At 46.5% G+C, this 18402-nt stretch overlaps 1 protein-coding gene across 2 annotated transcripts in view; it reads right to left on the bottom strand.

The window, feature by feature from the left end:
• The window catches only part of kiaa0586 (KIAA0586 ortholog), a 107839-nt gene that overhangs the window by 15317 nt on the left and 74120 nt on the right, over positions 1–18402 (bottom strand). For both annotated transcript variants that reach the window (XM_041848094.2, XM_041848095.2), the window contains 9 exons: positions 17892–18076; positions 17526–17694; positions 17080–17242; positions 16464–16738; positions 16212–16288; positions 15936–16061; positions 15348–15558; positions 13099–13253; positions 11459–11552 (listed from right to left, as the gene is read on the bottom strand). In XM_041848094.2, coding sequence (XP_041704028.2) covers positions 11459–11552; positions 13099–13253; positions 15348–15558; positions 15936–16061; positions 16212–16288; positions 16464–16738; positions 17080–17242; positions 17526–17694; positions 17892–18076 — 1455 coding nt within the window. The remainder of the gene's footprint in view (positions 1–11458; positions 11553–13098; positions 13254–15347; positions 15559–15935; positions 16062–16211; positions 16289–16463; positions 16739–17079; positions 17243–17525; positions 17695–17891; positions 18077–18402) is intronic.

The following is an 18402-nucleotide window of genomic DNA, read 5'->3' as shown; positions in this document are numbered from 1 at the left end:
TGCATATGGTGGCATTCCAGACCGACTACATTGTAGTGGCGCAGCGAGCATCAACCAATGGTTGCGTGCCACGTCGTAGACTGAGCAATTGGGCATCAGATGGCTGATATGTTAAACACCTATCCATGCGTTGTGAAATCTGGCAGGTGTCTGACCCCGCAATGTAGTCAGTCTGGAACACGGCCCATATCTGGAGAAGAGGGTCATCCAGGGACTGTGGGCAGGGCGCCCAGTTTCCCCCCAACAACCATCAGGGATCAGAACAGGGGAACAGGGGAGTAGGACATCTGTCTACTCTGTACACATCGACTTTAATGATCTTGGATGGGAAATGAATGAGCGCAGCAGTTTGGATATCTGGATGTGTCCCAAATGGCACCCTATTCTTTATATAGTGCATAGGGCTCTTGTCAAAAGTAGTACATTATAAAGGGAATGGGGTGCCTTTTGGGATGCACCCTCTGTCTGATTAATCATTTAAACTTTTTACTTATTTATGATTGGTGCTGTAAAGGCTGTATAACTAATACCAGGATAATTTTAGTGATTGCCCAGTCAGTGACAGAGTCATAAACTGAATTGCAGTGAATTTCCATTAATTGGTTCTACAAGCTAGTTTAGAGACTAAGCAATGTTCCCTATAAAGGGAACAGCGACATGCTGTCTTAATAAGGGCGAGTAAAGCGTTACGTGTGTAAGTGTGTGTGTGTGTGTGTGTGTGTGTGTGTGTGTGTGTGTGTGTGTGTGGGTGGTGGGGGTAACACAGTCAGTCCTCTGTGGCTCATTATTGGTCTATAATCCAATCCACACTGATGGTCACCTAACCTCTGAGCTTTGAATTGTGTTCCAACATGGCTTCAGTCAATGGGGCTGGGCTGGGCAGTGTGTGTCTCTGTGTGTGTCTCTCTGTGTGTCTCTGTGTCTGTGTGAGTGAGTTGGCCCAGTGATTGGTGATTGGGCAGTGGCTGTGGCTCAGCTCAGAGTATGGCTCTGTTATGTGTCTTAGGCAGTGCTTTAGTACAGGACAGGACAGGAGAGACAATGGTGATAGATTCAAGATGCTGCCTGAGTTGTGGTGGTGGTGGTGGGGGAGGGTGGAGCTGCCTGGAGGGAGAAGAAGAGAGAGGGGGATTGGCTTGGAGCTAAAGCAGAGCTTGATGTAAACCAGATGAGGAGAGGAGAGTCTCTAAAACAAAAGACAACCCAGAGTTCAGCCAGGCAGCCAGCATCCCCCATCGCACAAACACCTACTAGTCTTCACATTACACAGGCTGACTTCCAGCAAAGTAAGGCTAAGGAGGGTTGATTACTTTCGGGATAAACCAGGGTATGTATCTTATTTCGAGGGAAAATAATGTTTCTAACTAATCCAGTTAGCTAAGAGACCCTCTGTAGCTTCGCTAACAACAGTCATGCTGCTACTGGTGTAGCTAACTTCCTAACTATTTAAACACAGTCTGCATACCAAATGGCACCCTATTCCCTTTATAGTGCACTACTTTTGGACCTTATCCTGGTCAAAAGTAGTACACTATATATGGAATAGTGTGCCATTTGGGATGCATCCCTAGACTCCCATGAGAGAGACATGCCATATTGCCTCATGGTAATTTTGATGACCCATCACATCTGCCTCTCCCTGGACTCTCTTTCGGCCGACATCAAAGAGAGAGAGAGAGAGAGAGAGAGAGAGAGAGAGAGAGAGAGAGAGAGAGAGAGAGAGAGAGAGAGAGAGAGAGAGAGAGAGAGAGAGAGAGAGAGAGAGAGGAGAGAGAGGAGGAGAGAGAGAGAGAGAGAGAGAGAGAGAGAGAGAGGGAGAGAGAGAGAGAGAGAGAGAGAGAGAGAGAGAGAGAGAGAGAGAGAGAGAGAGAGAGAGAGAGAGAGAGAGAGAGAGAGAGAGGGGTGCAACCCTGTCAGACATGGCTGAACTGAAAGAGGAGCTCTTCTTAAACCTGTCTGCTCCTCCACCTGCCTGTGAAAGCAGAGCCCCTGTCCTTCTGGCGCGTGGCTTAGCACCCAGGGGCCTGGATGGGCCAGGCCCGTCTGGGGGCCCCGCTGATCAAAGCCCCGCGGCTAGGGGAATCGGGGAAGCATCCCATCTCCGGCGCCCAGATGAAGGGCCAGGGGTGAAGAGGTGAGGCCTATCAGTGGCATGATATGGCCGGGGCCTACTCAACAACAGGGACTTGGGTTTCACTGATGTCTCCGACTCCATCTGTGCGAGGAACATTATCTATAACCCCTCCCTTTCTTCACCCCTCCCTCTTTTCTCACCCCCCATCGCATGCTGCGGAGGATGAGAGCGCCGCAGAGATACGGTTCAGGCATTACAGCAGAGGCATGGCCAATCTTCAAAAACCTAATGCAAATACCTCATTTCCTAGGTCACCCACCGGCAATATAGTTTGTCATTTCACAACGTCGAAAGTTTTTTAATGATTTCTGCATGATTTAAGAAGCTCTTTTAAGTTGATGGGGATTCGGTTCAAATAGAGCGCATGTGTTGTAAAATTCAGACCTGTGTTCTTGTGAGACCATCGGTTAATAACTACCCTATGAAAACAGAAGTGTGCGCAGCTGCTCTGTATGAAATGATCTATCTACCAGACAATACCAGGGAGGATCACAGCAATTAACAGTGAATCTGACACACGGTTCCTCAGTACTTTGGCTCTTTTTCAGGCTCTGCTTTAGCAATTAACAGGATTTACAAAGCCTACTGGCAGGGGTGAGAAGAAGCAATCTGCTGCATAGTCAGTCTGCGTCCCAAATGGCAACCTATACCCTATTTAGTGCACTATTTTTGACCAGGACCAGTCACTGAGGACCCTAGATGGTCGGTAAAGAACTTTAAACGCGTGGTGGAATCCTTGGCTTGACAGACACAATAAAATGATATGCCTGGGCTGGTCAAGCCATTAAGAATGCCTAGCGCTCCCTCGGCTTGAGCCAGCAACATTCTGTCTGCGTCCCAAATACTATTCTCTATATAGTGCACTACTTTTGACAAGATACCAATGGGCCATGGTCAAAAGTAGTGAACTATAAAGGTAATAGGATGCTATTTGGGATGCAACATTCTCTCTCTCGGATTCTCTCTCACATGCCCTGCTACCTGCAGCTGTTGCCTGTTAGACATACCAGTGCAGCTGTGGAGGGTGGAGGATGAAACCAAGCCTGAATACATAGGATCTGTCCCAAATGGCAACCTACTCCTTATATAGTGCACTACTTTTGACCAGGGCCCATTGGTCTCTGGTCAAAAGTAGTGCACTATATGGGAAATAGGGTGTCATTTGGGACGCACACATAGTGTTCTCCCCCTCATTTAAGGCCAGGCAGCTACCAGAGCAGACAAGACAAATGGACTAAATATATCCAACTCCCAACAGACAAAGCACATCTCTCTGTTGATTAGCTGAGCCACGCCATGGTTGTCTACTAAACTAGACCATTGTTCAGGCTTACTAGAGATTTCTCTGGACATTTAGATATTTTTAAGACTTTGCTTGTTTCAATAAGGGTGTGACTGAGGAAATAGCTGAAGCAGAATATTGTAGGTCACAAGCACGCATCAAAGTGGTGATGACATTTTCTTGTAAAATCACTCCTTAGAGGATAGGTGGAACCATTTATATCTCCTCCTATAATTCATAAAACACAAACCGTAGGTTGGGAATCTATCATTACAATTGAAAGGGGCGGATAGCTAAGGGATGGATTTGCAGACACAGATTAGGCCTAGTACTTAAAAGGTATTTCAATGGAGAATGTCCATGGAGAATGGTTTTTAGTCCTGGACTAGTCTTAATCTGTACCTGGGAAACCGTCTCTAATAGGACATCCATAGCCTACTGGTAGGGGTGAGAAGAAGATCTCTACTGCATCCCAAATGGCAACCTATACAGCTACAGAGGTTCTACAGTAAAAGGGTTTTGGGCGGTGCTGTTTTACCAGTCAATGACTCTGACATTGTCAACAGGATAAATCGAGCAACAATAACCAAGCAAGTCTTCTGACACTTGTGGGTGAAACCACAATAAGAAAAGTCTAAATGGAATCATTGGGACGTCCCAACTCTGACGTCACCCCTTTGAAGTTTACATTTAAAATGGTTAAGGTACGGGGTTTAGGGTAGGGATGTCCCAAGGATCCCGGATAGCACTAACCAACCACAATCCCTCACTGACATCATTCACGTTACACACAAACTGTATAGAACAAGACTCAACACATCAAGTTCAACAGTGGAGTCTCTGTGAATGTGTGTTCCCAAAATTGTTCCCATTTGCCTGCAGTGTGATTGGGAAGTAAACTGGTGATGCAGTGAGTGTCTCCAGGTCAGATAATGAGAGAAGGAGAACACAGTCAACCGTGAATATAAACACACCACTTGAGCGCCGATGTCGCACTCAATGACCTTGGGGGAATGACTCATCGTAGCGCCACAGAGAAAGAGAGTGTTATACACACACACACGTAGGGAAAGTGCACACACACACACTACATACACACACACACACTCACACGCACGCACACACACACTGTACTGGAGGGCATTTTCATTCTCCCATCCTGTCAAAACATCCGTTTAACAGGACAGTTGTGGTTGGTGAGCGAGGCAGCAGAATGACAAAGTGTTTGGCCTTTTCACTGTTGTTTTGGGCTAGCAGCTAGCTAGCTGGTCATCATCTGCCTGTAGGACATGTCATGGGGAGAGCAACATTGACTTTCTGACAACATTGACTTTCTCCAACTCTTTCTCGCTGTCTCTCAAACTCGCTCTCTCTAACTTGCTCACTCTAACTCCCATCTTCTCTCTCTCTATCTCCAACTCCAGCCTCTGTTCCCTGGGCGCCGATGACATGTCGATTAAGGCAGCCCCCCGCACCTCTCTGATTCTGTGGGGTTGGGTTAAATGCGGAAGACCCATTTCAGTTGAATGCATTCAGTTGTACAACTGACTAGGTATCCCCCTTTCTTTTCCCCTCTTTCTCCCTCTCTCTTTTGTTCTCTCTCTCTGGAGTTTGACTCATGTGGACCATGTTAAAGACTCGTGCATTTGTTTACAGAGAAATTCAGAGCTGACATGATTTCTCAATTAAGTTCTCGTGAGCGCTGTTGTCTGCAGTGGTGATTAATGTAACCATGGGCCTGGCTCCTAGATAGAGGAACAACCAGGAACAACATCCTCCATTGTGCAGATGCTTAGATGCATCCCAAATGGCACCCTATTCCCTATATAGTGCACTACTTTTGATATAGCACTTCAAAGGCTTTACTAAAATGCAGGGGTTTACACAGAAGGAGCTCCATGTTTTCCATACTCAGTAGCAGTGGCGGCTGCTGAGGGGAGGATGGCTCATAATAATGGCTGGAACGGTGTGAATAGAATGGCATCAAAGACCTGGAAACCATGTGTTTGGTGTATTTGATACCATTCCACTCATTCTGCTCCAGCCTTTACCACGAGCCTGTCCTCTCCAATTAAGGAGTCAGTAGTGCCCGGACTGTTGGCAGACTGCGTCAGAGAGCCTAGCTTGTCTTTTGTTGGTTTAGCAGTGGATTTGATCATTGTTACTCCACTTCCTGCTAACCAATACAACACAGTGAAATCCCCCTTAAGACCAGAGCAGCAATGTCCATCTTGTCTGGCCTCAATTCTAAAGAGGAGCCAGAGCCCGGCCAGCCAACACTGCTGATAAACATGTTTGTGCTAACATTGTCAATGACAAAATGTCCACGCGTTTGGCTGAAAATGCAGGACTCAACACAAGCGTGGACGATAACAAACAGGCTCCCATCGTGCTTTAGAATCGTCCCCCCAAGGTCTTGGCTATCGGCCAGGGGAGAGAGAGTTGTTTAAAATAATGAACCTAACTTGTGTATCTTTCACCTCAAAGTAGAGGGCAGACATCCACTCTGCTACAGGGTAAATAATCATTCCTCCCTGGGAGAACCATGAAGAGCCATAGACCTATTCACTGTTTGTCTAAGGCTGTGTCCCAAATGGCTCTCTACTATTCCCTATATAGTGAACTACTTTTGACCAGAGCCCAATGCGCCATGGATGAAAGTAGTGCACTATGTAGTGAATCGGGTGCCATTTGGGACACAACCACTGTCTATCTAAATATGTACTGTTTGTTTGCTTTAGCGAAGACTGCTGCCTGTCTGGGTAGAAAAAACCCAGCAGCCTGACTAATCTCTCAGCAAGAAACAACACTAATAGAGTTAGTTCAGTTTACTCAAAGTCGTGAGTAAACATTGATGAAATGTAACAAGGCATAGTCAGATAAACAATGGTAAATCACAATAGGAAAAACAAGGTGGCGCCTCAAAGGGCTTAGGTCTAAAACCCTAGAAACATCACACTGTGCAATGTATGCAAATGCATCCTCAAATATTCCCATTTCGATAAATGACTTTGGTTGCGTCCCAAATGGCACCCTATCTCAACTCAGTGGTGCTGCTGTGGTAATTCATCCTACAGCAGCTAGTGTTGTGAACTGGGGGACTGACGGACTGTTAATTACAGATCCCAGCTCAGAAGCACATCAGCTAAATGAAAACTGGAGGGAGTGAGAACTCTTTGAAAGTTGAAACTCCTTGAGAGAGTCGGTGTGGTGTGTTTTGATCCTGACGATGAAAACATAACTGAAGCTTGGAAACAGTTTAGTCTCTATATCCGTATGGTGTTCTTCTAGTGAGCCTGTTAGATTTAGAACTCTACACTTCATCTGCTGCCAATGACGTAGGACGGTAGGGAACCAAGTAGACCCCCGCTCCCCCTGTCGCACCTCCCCAAACACACATACTATACAGTAGGTCCACATCACAGAAAACAGACAAGTGTTCAGCCAAGTTAGTCTGGCTTCAGGGCTTCGGGGCAGGCTGGGGCTGACTAGTAGAGGACCACAGCAAAATAGTCATTTATACAGTTTATGTCCAAACGCAACATAAGAAAACATGAATCCTGAAAACTGTATACAATTTAGTGCCAGGGAGCCCAGCAGAACACCCCCTTTCCAAATAAACAGTACAGTCCAGTACTTCCTGGTGCTAATAAGGGTATAGTTTGCAGTATGGATCATTGTGTGTCAAAATGAAGCTAAAACAATATACAATTTCATGGTCATTTCTATTCAAGCTTACAGCAGTAGTAGCTTTGCCATACATAACAACAACAACTGTGGATTTATCCTTTAAGACAACTGCAGGCCACGGTTATATAAAGGCTCATTCACTATGATCTTGTTACACTCCAGTGCCTGGAGTGAACACTAAACTGAGGCAGGGAGACAGACAGACAGTGCAGCCACTTTGACCATATATACTATATAGTGTCCAGCCTGTAAATAGAACCTGCGTCCCAAATGGCACACTATATCCCCATAGGGCTGTGGCCAAAAGTAGTACAGTATATAGAGAATAGGGGGCCATTTGGGACTCAAGCCACAGTTATAGCAATGAGAGACACCAGACAGACAACCTTTACTGTGTCATGTCCAGTCTAAATCAATAGGCTACAGTACACATTGAATCAGACCATTGGCCCATCTATAGCATGGAGGGAGGCAGGACAGGAGGCAACAGCTTACTGGTCTTGGGGCTTACGTAAGAGGATGAGAATTCAGGCCTTTGTCACTCAGTCCGCTAGCTCCAGCACACACAATCAGGTCCTAGACTGCGTCCCAAGTGGCACCTTATTCCCTATATAGTGCACTACTTTTGACCAGAGCCCTATTATTTAGTGTACCCATAGGGCTCTGGTCAAAAGTAGTGCACTATATAGGGAATAGAGTGCCATTTGGGAAACAGTCCTAGCATAGTGCCTTGACAATACCTTTAAATGCAGTTCCTCATTGAACCTAGTAATGAATGGCTAGTAATTCCTGGGTTTTTTATTTGAATGGCTTATTTATTTGACCACCCAAATCAAAGCCCCCTGCTGTTGACTGAGTTCAGTTTCCCCAAGCAAAGCTAGAGCAACAACATACAGGCTAAGACACAATAACTGAGAGGTAACATAATCATGTTAGCTGCAAAGATGTCAGTTGAGTTGTCCCTTTCAATTCAGGCTTGTGTTTTCTTCCCCTGACAACAAGTAACATGCAGGTGGAAGCTTTGCTCTTTTCCCCCGTCCCTCGTCTCGCTGGTCCATCAAATTACTGCTGAAACAAAATCCTTACAGCGACGCAGTGAGAGACAAACACATTGACATTCAACACAGCTACAAAAATATCCAAACAAATTAATTACTTTAACAGATTCAGCCGAGGGCTTCTGCTGGCCATCACAAAATACCCGACATGGACGGTAGCTAGTTATCATCACAGACTCACAGGCTTAAAGGACAGGCAGGGAAAGGGTTTGATTTGAGAAAAAAGAAGATAAGGAAAACTAATCCAACTGATACACCGGATAAAGTTTGATGCACTTTCAGGAACATAATAAACCATCAGATATCAGGGAAACGGATCAAGCCGAGAGAATCTTACAGCTTCATATGAGTTAAGATGATAGTTTGAATCCCAAATGGCACCTATTCTCGACATAGTGCACTACTTTTGACCAGAGCCATGGTCAAAAGTAGTGCACTATATAGGGAGCCATTTAAAAGGCCCAGTGCAGTCGAAAACGCGATTTTCCTGTGTTTTATATACTTTTTCCACACTATGAGATTGGAATAATACTGTGAAAATTATGATATTGCCCTTTTAGTGTAAGAGCTGTTTGAAAAGACCGTCTGAAGTTTCAGCCTGTTTTGGTGGGATGGAGTTTTGGCCTGCCTGCTGACATCACCAAGCGGTAAATTAGTTAATAGACCAATAAGAAAGAGAGTTCCAAACCTCTCTGCCAATAACAGCTAGTTTTCAGTTTTCCCCTTCTCACTCAGACCACTCCCAGACAGTCCTAGCTAAATTCTTGCTTGAGAAATTGCTCTTTGCTAAAATACTATTTGTTTCTTTTTGACCATTTTAATTGAAAACAATCACAGTAAGGTACTTAATTGTTACCCAGAAATGATTTGATATTGAGATAAAAACGTCTGCATTGGACCTTTAAGCCAAAGCCCATGAGGATCTTCTTCATTCAGCAGTGTTAGTACTACGTTCTTCATCATCCTTCACTGTTCCTCTCTATTAGATTGGATTAGTATAACTAATCTCAACACAGTGACACTGCTTCACTCCCAGAGTCTCTCTCCCACTGATATACAATAACCTTACAGTACCCCTGCTCCTTCTTACGCCAATGGTGCTTCCCAAATGGCACCTTATTCTATATATCGTGCACTACTTTTGACCAGAGAGACTTATTCCATTATACAGCGCCTTCGGAAAGTATTCAGACCCTTTGACTTTTTCCACATTTTGTTACGTTACAGCCTTATTCTAAAATTGAATCTACACACAATAACCCATAATGACAAAAAAGCGAAAACAGAAATACCTTATTTACATAAGTATTCAGACCCTTTGCTATGAGACTCGAAATTTAGCTCAGGTGTATCCTGTTTCCATTGATCATCCTTGAGATGTTTCTACAACTTGATTGGAGTCCACTTGTGGTAAATCCAATTGATTGGACATGATTTGGAAAGGCTGACACCTATCTATATAAGGTCCCAAAGTTGACAGTATTCCCACGCATAATAGACGAGACACGTGATCGTATACAAATGTAAGCAAAGATTGAAATGATTATGTTTTGGTCAAATATTATATATCTGTTTAGTTGGGGTCAAATTGCAGTCTACAAATTATTTGTAATTATGTTCCGGCCCCCCGACCATCCACTCAAGAAAAACATCTAGTTGATGATCCCTGATATAGGGAATAGGGTGGCTTTTGAGATGCAGCCCATTTATTCCATGTCTACCCTCCCTTCTTCCATACTGAGTGACTCTCCTCTCTCCTCACCCCCCTGTTGTGTTGTCACTGAGGTGTGTCCAGCCCCGTGTACAATATTGAGTTTTAAAGCACTGACTCGAGCAGTTCCTAGCCCCTTGAGGTCTAGCTGTAGCTAGGGAGAACAGGACACAGCAGTGATGTAAGGCAAAATGATTTCACCCTCTCGGAGAACAACTGCAGTGACCTGACTTGGAGACAAAAGAGGAGAAAAGGAGAGGGGAGGATAGGGGAAAAGGAGAGGGGAGGAGAGGGGAAAATGAGAGGGGAGGAGAGGGGAAAAGGAGAGGGGAGGGGAGGGGAAAGGAGAGGGGAGGAGAGGGAAAAGGAGAGGGGAGGGGAAAAGGAGAGGGAAGGTGAGGAGAGGTGAAAAGGAGAGGGGAGGGAGGGGAAAAGGAGAGGGGAGGAGAGGGGAAAAGGAGAGGGGAGGGGAAAAGGAGAGGGAAGGTGAGGAGAGGTGAAAAGGAGAGGGAGGGGAAATGGAGAGGGGAGGAGAGGGGAAAAGGAGAGGGGAGGGAGGAGAAAAGGAGAGGGGGAGGAGAGGGGAAAATGAGAGGGGAGGAGAGGGGAAAAGGAGAGGGGGAGGGAGGGGAAAAGGAGAGGGGAGGAGAGGGGAAAAAGGAGAGGGGAGGGGAGGGGAAAAGGAGAGGGGAGGGAGGGGAAAAGGAGAGGGAGGAGAGGGGAAAAGGAGAGGGGAGGAGAGGGGAAAAGGAGAGGGGAGGAGAGGGAAAAGGAGAGGGAAGGTGAGGAGAGGTGAAAAGGAGAGGGGAGGGAGGGGAAATGGAGAGGGGAGGAGAGGGGAAAAGGAGAGGGGAGGGGAGGGGAAAAGGAGAGGGGAGGAGAGGGGAAAAGGAGAGGGGAGGGGAGGGGAGGGGAAAAGGAGAGGGAAGGTGAGGAGAGGTGAAAAGGAGAGAGGGGAGGGGAAATGGAGAGGGGGAGGAGAGGGGAAAAGGAGAGGGGAGGGGAGGGGAAAAGGAGAGGGGAGGAGAGGAGAGGGGAAAAGGAGAGGGGAGGGGAGGGGAAAAGGAGAGGGGAGGGGAGGGGAAAAGGAGAGGGGAGGAGAGGGGAAAAGGAGAGGGGAGGAGAGGGGAAAAGGAGAGGGGAGGAGAGGGGAGGGGAAAAGGAGAGGGAAGGTGAGGAGAGGTGAAAAGGAGAGGGGAGGAGAGGTGAAAAGGAGAGGGGAGGAGAGGTGAAAAGGAGAGGGGAGAAGAGGAAGTTGAAGTGGAGACCTCACAGATACACTAGTGCCACCTGGTGGTCAGAGGAGAACAGAGGGACACCCGACGGTCGACCGACATCGTTGTATAATAATATAATATTATTATATGTATGTTGTATGTTGGCTTCTCAAACACATTGTTTGTGTCTAAGATGTACCCATTTTTTCAAAGCTTTCAGATGGATTTGTGGTCTCTCCCAATAACGTGCCACACCTTCCCCTTTACAAGAATCAATTACAATGTTTTTAAATTGTAGCATTGGTGAGACCAATTGAATGAATGAACACGGTTCTAAAAAATAAAACTGGACTTGAGCGACCATACCTGGTTTCTCTGACGTCTCACCATTGGTCTTTTGAAACTGCCTGACCAGGATGGGGGCAGGTCTGGGAGCTGGAAGACCAGACAACTCAGCTGCCTAGACACAGAGGAGATGAGAGGCAACACAATAAATACTGGGCTGGTTCAGAGCCTGGTTCCTCTCTAGGTTTCTTCCTATGTTCCTGCCTTTCTATGGAGTTTTTCCTAGCCACCGTGCATTGCATGCTCTTTGGGGTTTTAGGCTGGGTTTCTGTATAAGCACTTTGTAACACATACAATATGTACATGTAGATAGGGTAGAGATTGTATTCGAAGGAGATTAGATGACAACAGAAAGCAGAGGAGGAAGCCAATGGGACAACAACAGTCAAACACATTGTTTCGATGTCTCCATTTAGGAAGAGTAATCCCCAAGCACACACATAGGCTACATTCAGATCTGGTATCCCGACTGATGAGTGTGTTTCATGTGTCAACACACAACTAAAGAGTCCACTTTGCTTTTCTGGTTCAGAATAGCGGAAACAAAAGGAGGACATTATATTGATGTATGTTTATTATATATATATTTTTGAAACTCTGCATCATTGGGAAGGGCTAGTAAGCAAGCATTTCCCAGTAAAGTCTACACCTGTTGTATTCGGCGCATGTGGAGATTGTCGTTTGTCACTGTCAACACACAACACCAGACAATACTGTATGAAGGCTGCTGCAGCCAGCCAATGATTCACACAGGAGGACATCTGCACCAGTTTCATTGAAGATAAAGGCTCGTCCTCAATAGCACCCTATTGCACTAAATAGGGAATAGTAAATCCTCCTGATCCTTCATATGGGACTCAGTACATGTCCAAATCATCTCCACAGGCATGGCTGTACTCTCTGTATTGTCCTATGAGCCAAGTTGATATCCAAGAAGATTATCAATACTAAGAGGTTAGGCTGCCATTTATCTTGGGTGCCCAGCACATTGGCTCATCCTCACTACAGCTGTTGAAAGAGACTCTTCCCTTGTGCAAGTGTCCTCAAATCAACTATATCTTTAACAGAAACACAACATGGTGGAACCTTATCCTCACCTACCTAGCTGCCAAGAATAACACAGTATGAAAGACTAAGAGCCAGGTCTCTCTCTCTCTCTGTGTGTGTGTGTGTGTGTGTGTGTGTGTGTGTGTGTGTGTGTGTGTGTGTGTGTGTGTGTGTGTGTGTGTGTGTGTGTGTGTGTGTGTGTGGACGTGTTTAACTATACTTGTGGGGACCAGAAGTCCCCACAAGAATAGTAAACCAAGAGAAATTTGACCAACTGGGGACATTTTGTTGTCCCCACAAGGTCAAATGCTATTTCTAGGGGATTTAGGATAAGGTTAGAATTAGGGTTAGGAGATAGGGTTAGTTTTAGGGTTAGGGTTAGGAGCTAGGGTTAGGTTTAGGTTTAAGGTTAGGTTTTTGGGTTAAGGTTAGGGTTAGGGTTAGGGTTAAGGTTAGGGTACGGCTTAGGTTTAGGGGTTAGGGAAAATAGGATTCTGAATGGGACTGAATTGTATGTCCCCACAAAGTTAGCTGCGCAAGACTGTGTATGTGTGTGTGTGTGCGTGCGCGCGTCAGAGCAGATGCTGTGTACAGCATAAATGTGTAACACTTGCCTGTGGTGCACTGTGGGAGACTGAGCCCTCCATCGGTGGAGGTGACATTGAGGTGTCAGGCTGAGGAGGCTGATATGGCATCTCCGGCTCCACATCCAGGTCTCTGATGTCAACTGGCCGCTGAGTGTCCTGGAAGCTCGTTGCGTCTGTAACATCTGTAGAAACACACACACTTTCATTCTTTATTATCCAAGCCTAGCTATCATTTCCCCACTAATAGAGATATACAGTATAATTTAGAATTTCATGAATTATTGCATCAATAACTGGTGCCCATGCAGCGCAGCCTCGAATGGAGAGGAAGCCCTGTCGTTTCAAATGCTCTCACACGTCCAAACACAAGGCGTTGCAGGGTGAAAGTGTTACCAGATGACACAAAGCCACACAAACAATGGTTTCTCTAGCCATAACATGGGGTTTGAGATGCTTTTCAGGATAAGCCACAACAAAGGGGTTGTCAAACCGTTTTACAGGCTCTGTGTCAGCTCAGTGATTTTGTAATTGAGTCCCCAGTCTGTTGGTGTCAAGAGCTGCCCTAGGGGGGACAAATAGCCTAGCGGTTAAGAGCGTTGGGCCAGTAACTGTAAGGTCGTTGGGTTCGAAATCCTTAGCCGACTAGGTGAATAATCTGTCGATGTTCCCTTGAGTAAGGCACTTAACCCTAATTGCTCTTGATAAGAGTGTCTCCTAAATGATTAAAATGTAATTATAAACCTGGTGGTTCGAGCCCTGAATGCTGATTGGCTGAAAGCCGTGGTATATCAGAATGTATACCATGGGTATGACAAAACACTTATTTTTACTGCTCTAATTACGTTGGTAACCAGTTTATAATAGCGATCAGGCACCTCGGTGGTTTGTGATATATGGCCAATATACCACGGCTAAGAGATGTGTCCAGGTACTCCGCGTTGCGTCGTGCTTAAGAACAGCCATTAGCTATGGTATATTGGCCATATACCACACCCCCTCAGGCCTTATTGCTTAAATATAGTGTGCATCCCAAATTGCACCCTATATAGTCCATTGGGCCCTGTTCCAACCAGCCCCAGTTTGAGTGGAAAACAAAATTGCTTTGAGTTCTTCCTCTGTCATTAATATAGTCCTGTCTTTGCTGCTTGGATTGCAGGGTCCCCCCCTCCCCTTCTCTCTGGTCTGGTCTCCAAGCAACATTGGAGCTTTTTTTTTACTGTGGGTCGAGTTGATTTTGAGTTGGGTAAATATTGGTTTTGGCCAACACAGGAAGAGGCTAGGAATCTGCTATGAGGTTCTTCTGTCTGAGTGGACGCATAACTTAGACACAGTGTCTAAAGAGCCATGTGAACACAGAGGAGCATTCACAACATGTGACCGACAACCGTAACAGAATCGCATGTTGCTTTTCGACCACTAAGTAAATATTAGAGTATTAATTTCACGCTTTTCCATCCAGCTCTAAACTGGATATTTGTATTAGCTGACACACCAGTATGCAGGGTGTCAAACACTGATAAGTGCTGAGTTTTTATGAGAAGAGACCTAGTTAAGAGTGGACATTATGGTTAACGTACCAGGACTGGGAAACGTAGGACAATCTCTCTAGTTCCCCTGCCATACATGGTTATGATCACCACTATATCATGAGAATCATCATCAACTTTTTAAGAACCCTTATCCCACTTCTTTTTGTCTTTATTTGTCATTTCTTGTTCTGTGTTCTAGTAGTATTGTAAAGCGTCTTCGGGTCCTAGAATAGTCCTGTATAAATTCAATGTATTACATTATTACATACTGTATCTGGAAGGCAGGCGACGTACAGACACACACAGTCCCCCTAAGAGGCAGCAGCAGTGGTTTCCGCTGGCCTGGCCTGGCCTCTCTGTGCTCCCAGCAGCGCCTGATGGAGAATCCAGGCTGTCTGATTTCCCCTATGACTGAGGATAACTCAGTCTATCAGCACTGTGGCTGTTCTGTGGTGCCAACAACTCTATTCCCCCTCTCCTCTCTTTCTCCTCCCCTCTTCTCTTCCCTGTGTTCCCTTACAGCTGTCCTGCATCTCTAGTCCCCCTCCTCATACACATATCCTTTTATGATAATGAGATAGAGAAGTCCGGCCTTAAGCCTGTCGTTTGTGGGTTCTGGTCCAGAGTTTTAAAAAGGCAACATCTTTTGTCATTTGAATCCAACACATGTATACCCCAAACTCCTTTAGGCAGGTGGAACAGAGGTAGAATGGAAAGAGAAACATTGACTTGTGGTTCCAGTTCTACCTGCTGACTGCAGGGTGAGCTGTCCTGGGGAGGAAATGCGTCCCTGTCTGGTGTTGGGGTGAGGCTCTGTCCCCGTCCTGGTCACTGTCCTGTTCCTTGGCTGGACAGTGAGGGGGTGTCCAGTCACTAGCCTCTCCCCTGCAGGATGCAGTCTGGGTCTCTGGCCTTCGCTGACCTCTCCCTCCTCCTCTCCCTCCTCCTCCCAGGACCCCTGGGGATTGGGGGACACAGCAGTCACAGCTCACTAAGCTTTTGCAAAACATTTTACTATGGTCTGCCATTCTGAACATGACCCTGCACTGCAAGGGCTTAATGCCTTGGCTGTTTGCTTGCCCAGTATTTATGTACACTGTGCCAAAGCTTTTGCTTACATTGTATTTCCTTGCATAAATGCTATGCACAAACACAATAAGGTCGCCTTACATTTTGGCATGCATTGACAAGTGGGGAAAACCTGCCACCTAGAGGCATTATAATGTCACAACAGGAAAAATATCAGACAGGTATTCACTACAAGTAGAATTGTGGACAGTAGTGACAACAGAAGGTTCCAGTATGTACAGAGCAGTGCCGTAGTCTGATAGTTACCTCCGGGTCAGGGCGTGTCTGGGTGGCGACCCCCTGGTCCATCTTAGCCAATAGAGACAGGATGGGGTCGTGGTAGGCCGGGATGACAGGCCTCCTGACCTGACCCTCACTGGGAGGGTCGTAATCCTGAGAGACACAGAAAATAAATGGTTAGCATGTTTGCTATGAATGGGAGCCATTTTCACATTTGGTTTCACGTCATATCGTCATTGCTAGACTGGAGGGAATAACAGTCAGTGCTAGTAAAAGAAAAGCAGTGGACACTGTGCCACTCACCATGTCCTGGACCTCCTGCAGGGAGCTGGAGAAGCTGTTGATCAGATAGGGAACATAGAAGCCTTCCTCCTCAAAGGCTGGAAGGAAACAAATGAAAAGGCATCGATGGGTTTGACATGATAATAATCACACTATGATGACTATGGATTTTACAATCTTAGGAATGAATGGCCTTTTGTAGACCACCTGACGTCTGAGTGATGTGTGTGTGTGTGTGTGTATGTGTTGAGGTGTGTTGTCGATCCATCTCACCTCGTGCTGCTGCCGCCTGGCTATAGCTGAGGAGCAGCTCTCCCTCTGAGATGTGTCTAGCAGCCGTGTCTGTCCCAGTGACTGTGGAACTACTGCCACTGCTGCTACTCTCCGACGATGACGAGGAGGAGGAGGAGGGAGAGGAGGGGGTCTGAGGCCCAGGTGGAGGTGGGGGTGGTGGGGTAGGGGAGCTGGGAAGCATGGTCTGGGGGCTGGAGGTTACAGGTGGGATTGGAGGCACACTGACAGGTTCCTCCTCAGCCACTGACATCACTCTGTAGAAAGAGAGAAGACGGAGGGAGGGAGGGAGAGAGAGAGAAAGGTGAGATTAGTGGTACTCGGTCAGGTTAAAACCAATAACCATCTATGTTACATGCCTGTGTGCTATCTTTGTAACTCTAACTGCATTGTAATCTCCTGACAGCAGGGGGAGCTGTGGTACAATACAACCACACCAAGCAGTACATCCTACACTATCCACTATGTACCCTCATTGTCTTCTGAGGGAGGTCCCCACGCAGTTCCACCATTCAGAAAGACAGACAGATAGGCTGGCAGACAGACGTTCAGTCAGACAAACGGACAGTAGAATCAGCAGACAGACAGACAGACTCACAGTGGCTTGTTGTGCTCCTCCTGCTCCTCTGCAGGGCTGTGGGGTTGCTCCTCAGCCAGGGGCAGCGATGCCTCTCCCCAGGGTCCGGCAGGGCCAGAGGGTGGAGACACCACCAGGAGAGAGGGGGCTGGAGTGGTGACGGGGGTCACTATTAGCTCCGGGTCTGAGATCAAAGTGGAACAGAAATGTTCAGCATCTCATTGGATCGACTGGGGGTCAATCTATCATGGATAGGCCCAAGTTTTTCCTGACCACGTGACCTGCACAAGAAAAACTCTAGGTCCTTGCCTATAACTAGGGCCCTGAGTTTTCCCTTATCAGGTCACATGACCATGAAAAGCTCTGGTCCCTAGTCATGGACCACTCAATTACTAATACTATGGACTGCAGAAGGGGTCCGCAGAGTATGATTGTGTAATGGAGATACAGTAACTATGTCATCAGACCTGCAGGTGTAGAGGTGTGGGGCTCCGGAGGCTGGGGCTCTCTGGGTGACTGAAGGGGGGTCCCCTGCTCTGAAGCCTGTGGGGTGGCAAGGGGTGACAGGCCTCTGCTGGGGGGCCCAGGACTAATAATGGGCTCTGGGGTGGGCACTGGGGTTGGCACCAAGGGCTCCTACAACAGCAACACGATGTGGAAAGAAAGAATACAAATACAATAAAACACTGTATAAAAAGGAACAAATAACTCAGTGTAAATGTTAGATTAGAAATACTATTTCAAAATATATATATATTGTTCACATTGCACAACAAATGTCCAGATTAATACAGTAAAGACTGATTTCTTGATTGATTGACAGTACACAGTACCTCCTGTGGCGGAAGATCCTGAGGCTTGGCTGGTGCTACAGGTCTCTCCTGTCCCTCTCTCTGTCCCAGCATCAGGGCTATGGTCTCTGCCAGCGCCTCGTTCACATACTGTCTGATCAGCTCTGTGTCCACAGGAACACTGGCATCCACAAACAGCTGTAGGCCCTCTCCACCCGCAGCCTCCACTGGAACCACAGGGGTATGTTCAGTAGGGCACATCGTAGCAGAGCATTTTGCAACAGAAAACCTAAATCTGTGTTCTTATTGGACAGACACAAAGTTTCAAAATGGATTCTCACTACTGAACATCTACTATTCTGGTATACCCATCTTCACATACTAGATAATTGTAACACATTTTTTAAAGAATAGTTCACATCCAATAGCTGGGTTTATATTGCACGAAAGAACCCCAGCAGTATTCCCCTCATTCTTCTTACTGTTCTGTCTAGAGGGAAGTAGCAGTGGAAAAAGTGCTGACAACCCTCCAGTGATCACTGACTGGAGGCCT

Source organism: Coregonus clupeaformis, chromosome 25 (genome assembly GCF_020615455.1).
Source record: "Coregonus clupeaformis isolate EN_2021a chromosome 25, ASM2061545v1, whole genome shotgun sequence".
In the NCBI taxonomy this organism is placed as follows: Eukaryota; Metazoa; Chordata; class Actinopteri; order Salmoniformes; family Salmonidae; genus Coregonus; species Coregonus clupeaformis.
This window is presented reverse-complemented; position numbering and strand designations above follow the sequence as displayed.